The sequence below is a fragment of the Marmota marmota genome, unplaced genomic scaffold (genome assembly GCF_001458135.2).
Source record: "Marmota marmota marmota unplaced genomic scaffold, marMar, whole genome shotgun sequence".
NCBI classification, from domain to species: Eukaryota; Metazoa; Chordata; class Mammalia; order Rodentia; family Sciuridae; genus Marmota; species Marmota marmota.
This window is the reverse complement of record NW_026000229.1, coordinates 11449873-11459601: the sequence shown is the minus strand read 5'-3', so window position 1 is coordinate 11459601 and position 9729 is coordinate 11449873. Positions and strand designations below refer to the sequence as shown.

The 9729-nt window shown below is 37.0% G+C and overlaps 1 protein-coding gene across 3 annotated transcripts in view; it reads right to left on the bottom strand.

Moving 5' to 3' along the window:
* Nucleotides 1-6896: 6896 nt before the first annotated feature.
* Uaca (uveal autoantigen with coiled-coil domains and ankyrin repeats) overlaps nucleotides 6897-9729 on the bottom strand; it is a 97018-nt gene continuing 94185 nt past the window's right edge. For all 3 annotated transcript variants that reach the window (XM_015480474.2, XM_048793245.1, XM_048793244.1), the window contains one exon: nucleotides 6897-8512. In XM_015480474.2, the coding sequence (XP_015335960.1) occupies nucleotides 8441-8512 (72 nt within the window). In that variant the 3' untranslated portion in view covers nucleotides 6897-8440. The remainder of the gene's footprint in view (nucleotides 8513-9729) is intronic.

Sequence of the window (9729 nt, the reverse complement as noted above, 5' to 3'; positions counted from 1 at the left end):
GACACTATCCCCCAATCTCCCCTTATTTATCAAGATTGCCTTTTATTTTTTAAAAAAAGCAATTTCAGATATATTTGAAACTTGAGGAAAGATGATAGGTTTTGAAGTAGAAAGAAAAGACAGACCACTGGAAAATAAGAAAGCATGAAAAATAATCCCAAATATTTATAGGAACTCTATGCTCAAGGTGGCATTACAAATCAGTGCATAGATTATTTAATTGAAAATCAAAAATTGTCTAGTTAACCAGAAAACCCAAATAGCAATTTGGACAATAAATGAACTAAATCTATACATCACATCATATCATAAAGCAAATTCCAAATGGATTATTTGTTTCAATAGTACAAGTACTAGATAAAATGTTAAAGTTCTGACACAGATGCCGGAAACCATACAAAACTGACAACTGTTAATTATGCACACATTTTAAACTTCTGAATGAGAGAAGAAACAAAGTTAAAGGACAAATGGCAAAATTGGTGTGGTGGGGGGGAGTGTTCAACCTATGTGACAAAAAGCACCCTTTTGTAAGTGGTTCTTAAATTAGCTTCAGAGGTAAAATTCAACTTTTTCATCCTTCTCTTTTGTCTATGTTGTCAAATTCAACTAAGTACTCTTAGCCCCAGGCTTTTAAAAGAAGGATTGGAATCCTATTCATTGGGTTCCCTGAACAAAGCAGGAAGTGGCCTAAAGCTCCTGCCCTTTATTCCTTCACAGGATGGGCTCTCTTGAAACTGATGGATGCATATAATTTACTGGAAAAGAGAACACCAAAGCATTAACAGTTGTTATCTACAGGTTTAGGGTAAATTATTTTTTCTTTGTCCTATCTGTATTTCTAAAACTTTCTAAATTGAAGATACTTAATTAATTCTAAGCAACAGAAACTGATTCTAGCTGTTCTAAGCAGGTAGGTGATAATGTATTTGGGATGACAGGTATAAGGACCACTGAATTGGGGTCTCACAGTAGGAAAGAGATACAAGGTTTCTCTGGTAACAGAGCATAGGCAAGTAGCAATTTATAGCCAAGGAGCAGATAGAGGTCAGTGGATGGAAAATTACTAAGAGGAAGCATCAGGAGTGAGGAGGATTCTTGTTAAAGACAAATCAGGGTGATCAGGTGATCAGACCTCATTTAAGAGGTCTGATAAAGATCCTGATCAGATATCATGGCAAGGTGAGGGATGAGGGTGATACCACCGATTACCATGATGAGTCCTTGCTTCCCTGAATGCTGAAGTATAACACCAAAGAAGCAGGCCCAGGCAAGTGTGGAGTAGAAATTGAAAGGCTGTATTAAAGGATAGCAGAAAAGACCCCCACCCCCACCACCCGCAGGAAGAAGGGGACCCGAAAGGCAGAATCCCTGGGAAGGGGAGGTCTTCTCCCTTTTATATCTAAGGTCTTCTTTTGTTCTTCTACATTTTTGTCCTTTATTTTGCTCATCTCCCTCTACCCTGCATGTGGTGGGGGATGCAGGTGGGAAGGCCAAATGTGGAAGACAGGTGGGCTGATGGGGCAGGGAGGAGTGATCTGGGCAGGAAAGGCCTAGGGTGATTTGATTAGCATCTCCCTGTCTTGCTGGGAGCTGCTTCATCAACAGTTCTTTGGGACAGCCTGGCCTTGGAAACATAACTTTTCAGTCTCCCAGGTGCTGTTCTGGTTTTCTGGGCTTAGATTGACTCTGTTTTCTTTATTAGACTCGATATTAGGCCTGATTTACCTAACTACACTACCTACCTATCTTTAAACCTGGCTTCAAAGGTGGTTGCCAAACCGACTTGACAGGGTACTTTGCTAAAACTGGATTTTACAAAGAAGTACACAGATGGGCCTAGAAGATTTCCTTAGCCAGTCAAGCCAAGTTTGGCCAACTGAAGAATTGGTAAGCACCTAGGAAACCTAAAAGGGCAGGACACAGGTAGAGGAAAAAGAGCAGGAAGGAAGATATCAGGGAAAGCTGTCTACTTTAGAAATTTATTTGAAACATTTGTGGACCAAGAATAAGCCAAGATTTGTAATCCCTGTAGTTCGGGAGGCTGAGGTAGGAAGACGGCAGGTTCAAAGCCAGCCTCTCAGCAAAAGCAAGATGCTAACCAACTCAGTGAGACTCTTTCTATAGATAAAAAATATTAAAAAGGGCTGAAGGTGTGGCTCAGAGGTTGAGTGCCCCTGAATTCAATCCCCGGTATCTAATAATAATAATAATAATAAAAGAAAAAAATGAGTTTTTCCTCATGGACCTAAATGGATACAAAATATAGACTCCTCCTCCTCTGGTTCAATTATCTCATAGGATATAAATTACTCCAAATTAAAAAACAGCATTCTGACTATCAAGTCCAATGGAAATACTTTAGAAGATGTGCCAGGTGGGATGTGCCAAGCAGATGTGCCAAGGGAGGGCACTCTTCAGTTTGAGAAGCATCCCAAGTGATGGGCTGGACCCACAGGGGAACCACTTGCCAGTTTCGGAAAGCAGGAACCACTGTGCTCTTCCAAAGGGATACTGTTGCCTCAGGCATGTGTGATCATTATTACCAGCCAGTTCAGAGTCAAACTAAGGTCAGCTCCAGAAAAGGAAACATGTTTAAGAACCTGTTTTCTGGGATCCAAAGCTGCAGCTTGCTTTTCCTACCCTTTTAGTATTTACAATCCCCTTTTCTCCTTCATATTAAGAAAAGTAAATGAGCCACCATAAACTCCTTTTTGTGATGAGGTAGAGCAAAAATCATAAATATGCACATTGACATTTCCTTGGGAAACTAGAATGTAAATTAAAGGCACTAGCTCTTTACTCTGGTTAGACATCAAATCACAATTAAATCTTCCTCAAATTCTCTGTTGTCCTGGTAACTGCTCTCTACTTAGAAGGGTGAGATTGCCCAAAAGGGCCTGGAAGGAGAGCAAGAGCTTATTAAGGAATTCTTTCTGATGCTCATAACCACACAAGCCCTGCCAGAGTGGCAGCATGGAGTTGGAGAAAAGCCCTCCTTCAGGTTATCCCAATTGCTGTGATATACTTGGGGCCCTGCTGCGGTTAAATGGCTACGTACATTATAATAACAAGATTGGCTATGGTACACCACAAATATTGACAATAAATAGTATTTTGGATAATCAGATTATAAATCCTCTTAAACACATTTGACTCTAACAGATATATTTAGACTTGCATGAAGGGAGCTGGGGGAATTTTTTTTTTTTAAGTGTCAATTGGTGTGAATGAATAAAGATAGTTTTAAAGGAGCTACACTGCTTAGGGATTAAGGCCAACTGGAACAATTCACTTAAAAAAAAAAAAGCCTCCAAGCTTAAGAGAATGGCTCGAATTTATTTGATTGTGGCAGATATACTTTAATCATTAGGTCTTGTACTGGTAGTCCTGACATAGTTCATCTCTCCATTTGTCCAAAGAAGAATGACTTTTAATTGTGCATAAATAAGATCTTGCAACTCATTGTATTGAGACTATGTTTGCAGCAGCAACAAAGAGGGGGAAAATTTAAGTAGTAGTCATTTTTATTTTGGTTTAACAGATTTTTAGCAAGAAGACTCTGAATATGAATCGGCTTCATTTTTAAATCCTGAAGAAAATTTCTAAGCAGCCCATAAGGTGCCACTTCAGTCAGAAGCAATTAAAAAAAGCCTAGAATAGCAAGAAAGAAAATCACAAAATTTGTTTGGACATTGTAGGGAAAAGTTACAAATTACACTAACTCCGTTCCCACACCCTACTCAGTCTACTTGACATTATTCTCTCACATTAAACTTTTCCTAGTTTTGGGGGTGGGAATGGGGCAGGACATGGTATAGGTAGTGAAAAAAAGTTTATATTAAGATATTGCTAGTCATGTTGTAGCTCCAACATGCAAAGTACTTCAAGCCCATCAAAGGATGGAGTGGACATTCTCCCCATAGGCCAGGGGTTCTTCTCAGGGTCAGACCCCTGAGGGTCCAGCCTGCCCTTGACCCCTGAGGCATCACTACAAAATGTGAACTCAGCTTCTCCTCTCTGGGTAGGAGAGAAGGAGAAGGCATTTCTCCAGAGAAGATGCTCTCACTTAGATTTTTTTTGACAATATATAGCAACCTTGAGGATCCTGGAAACAACCTGAAATTTGGTTTCTCAAAGTGCAATACCAACAGAGGAGATAGAGCTACTTCAATTTCTTGCAGGTTCCTTTTTTAAAGTGGCCTTCATCCTATTCTCCAAGCCTCTAAGAAAGCTACTTAATGATGCATAAAACTAATTATTATAAAATAAGACTGAATCTGTATGGTAGCTGTTCACAATGTGGAAAATCACACTTTTTCATGGTCTATTTTCTTTTAAAATGTGTGGCCTTTTCCCATCCTTAATGTGTTCTGTATATGTAAAATAAATACTCTTCGCAGCAGGATCCTGGCTCAGAGGCCTTAAAACCTAATAAAAGAGTCCTGTAGCTTAATGGTCCTTAAATGCTCAACATCTTTTTCACTTAATGTAAAATCCATCTGATCTAATAGCTGTGACTGAATTATAGATATATAATTTTTTTCTATTAAATGTTAATCTTCTGAGTTGGCAGAGCAATAGAAGCTCTAAATTATTAAGAAGGCAATAACCTCTCTAAACTCTTTACAGAATTCAGAATATTCCCAGGACTGCTATCAAGGAAAAAAAAATTGCAAACCTGCTTAAAATATAAAATAAAAATCAGTCCTATTAAGTACAACAATTTGATGGCAGATAACAATTATAAGGGGCATTGTTTTTATTGATGTCTCCCATTATTTCACTGAGAACATACACACACACATATAAACATATATACATACACACATGTGACAGTAAACCTCACAAGTCCTGGCTCTTTTTCATTTACATATGACATTTTTGTTACCTTCCCCTTTTGGTTTAATTCATTCATCCCAATGTTTGTTCATGCAGGCATAAATAATGAAAATGCCCTCTAACAGAACAGTGATGCCACATGCCCAATTATGCTAAACACCAGCACTCCCACTGCCCAGGGAGTCTTGTTGGAATGTCATCTCTGCAGCTTGATTTAAAAAAAAAAAATCTGTACAATCATGACTCACTTGAGCCAAAGGTCAATACAGGTAGTAAAACCAAAAACCATGCTAAAAAGCAGGTTAATATGTACCTAGAGACACTGATCTGCAAGGTTGTCTCAAAACATGGAAAAGAGTTGAATTTCCAACCACGAAGTATCAGATCCAGCTTAGCTGGGGACATCACTGAATGAAATGGGAGTTGAAATGACTATTCTACATTCCATTTTCTATTTAGTGTACAATCTATTTTTTGGTGCAAACTCTGTCTTATTCATCTGTTGTCCCCCCCACACCAAATTAACTTATGATATTTAGGGGGCTGAAGTAAGATCTAGATTCTTTTCTTCTCTGCCAACCATATGCTGCTGTATTTTACATGTTCATCACAGGCAATTCCTGTCCAAGCCAGATCTTGCTGTAAGAGTACTGCCATTCCATTACTTTGGTGAACATACATAAAGAAAAAAAATCACCACAAGGTTGCAGAATTCTGGATGAGGAAAGTAAGGAGGCAATAAGTAGTTTTTTTTTTTCCATCAGGTGAAGCAAAAGTCAAGAGAAGCTCACAACTGTTGAGTCAAATTTGGCATACATGTAAGCGGGTACTGATACAGCATCATGAACCCCAAAAGTTAATTTGAAACTCTTCCCTTTCCGACTTTGAAAAAAGCAAGCTAAAGAACAGGAGCCATTCAGGCAGGTAAGGTTCTTGTTAGAGAAAAGCTGGTAAACACTTGGGGAGAAATGATTTTGTTCAAAAGCCACAAGATTTTTAAAGCAGCAACAAGCCAATGCATTTAGAAAAACAAAAATAAATAAACTGTATAAAATTTGGTTAGGGTCAAGAGAAAAGGTTTTAAATAAAAAGCAAGCCATAAGAAAGACTGTTAGCTTTTTGTTGCTATGGGAAAATGTCTGACATAACCAACTTTAAAAATAGGAAATGTTTATTTGGGCTCATAGTTTCAGTCTATGGTTGCTTGGTCCTGTTGCTTTCCAGCCTGTGGTGAGGTAGTACACCATAGCAGAAGCAGGGCCACAGAGGAAACTGCTTACCTGATAGTAGTCAGAAAGCATAGAGGAGGGAGAAGGGAAAAGGGAGAGAGACCAGAATCCCAGTCTCTCTTTCCAGGGCATGCCCCAGTGATCTAACTTCCTTCCAGTAGTCACCCCCTCCCCCAAGAGTCCCATCACTTCCCAATAGCACCACAGGCTGGTAGCCAAGCCTTTAGCACATGGGCCTTTATGGAACATTTAAGATTCAAACCATAACAGACTAAACTAAATTTTAGAACAATGCAGGTATAGCTAGTGATCAAGTCACTATAATTTAAAGTGTTTATTGCATGAATATTTAATTTTAATCAAAACACTGACCCTCAGTCAAAGGGAATTAGCTTTTCTGATGAAGCAGGACTGATAAGAGCGATAAGAGAAACTAAGGATTAAAGGATAAAAGATTGCACTGCAGCAGGAATTCAGTCATTATCCTAGAGGGCACCTGCAACATTGTAGACAATAATTCTCTGAATGTGGCCCTAAATTCAGTTCTCACAGTCTTTCTGAACACTGAATGGCAGAGAGATTAGCACTATCCATTATCTATGTCCTACTTGTTTACTAAATAAAAGGCTTTAGTTATCAGTGTTATAAATGCAATCTCTGCCTTTCATATCAAAAGGTGAGACAACAGGATTAGCTTAAAAGGATTCTAGACAGTTAACTGAAAATGATTACCATTCTGAATTTTGACCTCATTTTCTACTCCAAATATTCAAAGATTGGAAATGAACTAGTTCCAAATTTTTATAAGGAGTGGGTTCAAAACAATACTCTACAGAAAATATTTTATTGATGGTTGAAGACAAAATAAAATACACATAAAGTTCCCTTCCCGCCTTATTAAGAAAAATACAACACTGAATTCAAGTATTCAGTCTAGAACTTTGCTCCACTGTTGAGCTTCAATGGTGACCTAAAAGTCACTAAACAGAACCCAGGATAAAAAACAACAATGTATATAATTAAAGAAATCAGATATTGCTTATGTAAACTATGTGTCTACCTAGAGAATTAAAAATAAATCCAATTCTGATTTTTCACCATTGTTTCTATACTGAAGAAATACAGTGGCTTATTCTTTGGTTTGAGAAGCTATTCTGATGGTCTTTTTTCCCCATTATGCAGAGATGGGACAAACATGTCTGGTTCAGGGTAGTGAAAGACTTTGCTAAGGCACATTTTGCAATTAAAGAAAAGTCAGCCAAAATGATCACTTTGTTCAGCTATTTGCTAAATTTTTGGTCTGAATGGTAAATAAAATATTAATAAAAATAACATATAAACTTTCCTTAATGAGATGTAATCAATAAAAACAGTTATATCATTTACTATAAACATGTCCTATTTCATTATTTTCTTGCTCTCTATAAAGTTTACTGTGTTACTGCACTTTTGTCTAACTTAAAATGTCTTTGAAAATCAATTTTCTAATACTAATTTTGTATTTCACATTATTAATGTCATTAATATAATTTTCCTATAAGTATGAAACATCTGGAGGATGCATGTATAATGAGAGCTTGATATAATACAGCAGCAAATGTCAAAGTAACTGCTCAAAAAAAGTCTATAAATTTTTTGACACTTTAAAATCTAGCATATCATTTTTCTCCAAATACTGTGGTAACAAAAGTCACCACAGGTTAAAAAAAAAATTAAGACATCATTGTAAAGATTATGTAGGAACTTTATTATAAATTCCTGAAATATTTTACCCCTATGTTTAATCTAAATGTAACTTAGCACTACAAAACGTTTATGAAAAGAAATTTACTTTAAAAGGCATAAAAATTATTAGCATAAGAAAAATACTGTACCTCCAAAAGAAGTTAAAGTCTCTCATTAAGTTATCTCAATAAAGACAGAACTTGGCCAGCCAAGTTACTATGCATGCCTTAAAACTACATGAGGCTCAGGATCAACTAAAAGATCTTTTTGATACACTTAAAAGTAGTCACCAAACAAATTACTTTCTCTTAAATAAATCTTTAAACAAATATTCCTGCCTAACCCCTCTTCATATGGAACCACTCTGATGGCTCATATTTTAAGTAGCTCAAAGGTACGTAGTTAGTGCAAGGCAAAGTGTTATGTGGTTTGCAAACTGTAAAATAAACATATATAGAATATAAGATTGAACTTGATATTGAAAAACTCAGTAACATACTCATCTTAAAAAAAACCCTATTAATGAAACAAAATATATTTTATTTTAATTCCAGTAGCAGAGTCAGGCCCAGAAGAGTAAGAGTTGCACACAGAATGCTCAGCACCAGGAGGAGAAGTCAGACTGGGGCTGCTCGGTACTAATGCTAGCACACAAGCCCCTGCCGCATCTGAATGATCTGTAGTAAGGCTGCCTGAACATCTTCATCCATGTGACCCTGAGAGAAAGAAACGTTTCATGTCATCATTGTTTACATAGATATCGAAAGTCAAAGCCTTTATCGCAGGGCCCAAGAGGTTGTGACTGACCACATGCTAAACCTCACCACCATGCTAAACCATGCTAACCCTCACCACTGTGATAGGCTACAGGAAGTAATGGAAAAGAAAGAACAGCTCTATTGTGAAAATTTAAAAAAAGTCAATAAGTAGTATGCACTAGTTGATTTTAACATCTATTACAGAAAACAAATGGACAAGCTTCTCACTCTTTTTTAATAATGGCTTTAAATGGTTGGTAGCTTAAGGTCCAAATGAACAAAGTCAACTACATATTTGTGTTATTGTTGTTGCTGCTGCTGCCACTGCTGAGGATTTTTTTTTTCCTAAATAATTTTCTAAATAATTGAGGGGAAATAATACTCACATTATGTTTTCATATGAAATGTGATCAGAAAATAAATATCACTTTACAACTTGCTTTTTTACTTAGTGTCATAGACATCTTTCACTAGAGCTACTTAATCAATATTTGTATAATTTCTCTTTGTATTAAATTTCTTTACCTATTTCCCTAAAGATGAAAATACTTTAAATGTATTTCCAACCTTTACAGACAAATATCTAGAGAAGAAATTGCTGGGTTGAAGAGCTGATTCATATTTTAATTTTGTGAAGTACTACAAAAGTTCCCTCTTACGGAGATTATAACAATTTATACTTCCATCCATACAGGATATAAATGCCTATTTCCCTCACACTATGGCCAACACTATGGGTTGTCATCTTTTAATATGTACCAATCCCACAGATAAAAAAAAAAAAAACAATTCCCTTTGTTCATTTGTATCTCCCCTGTTACTGAGTAGGTTGACCATCATTGTACATGCACAGTGACCTTTTTGGGGGGGTGGGGTGAGAGCGCAGGTGGGAGGTACTGGGGATTGAACCTAGGAGTGCTTTACCACTGAGCTACATCCCCAATGCTTTTTGAGACAGGGTCTTTCTGGGTTATTCTGGAAGCTGGTCCAGAACTTGAGATCCTCCTGCTTTAGCCTCCCAAGTAGCTGGAATTACAGGTGTATGCCTGATGTGATTTGTATTTTAAAAGAAACACTTTATCCAGGTGTGCTAGTACATGCCTGTAATTGCAGCTATTAGAAGCTGAGGCAGAAGGATCAAATAACACACCCTGTCTCAAAAAATAAAATAAAGA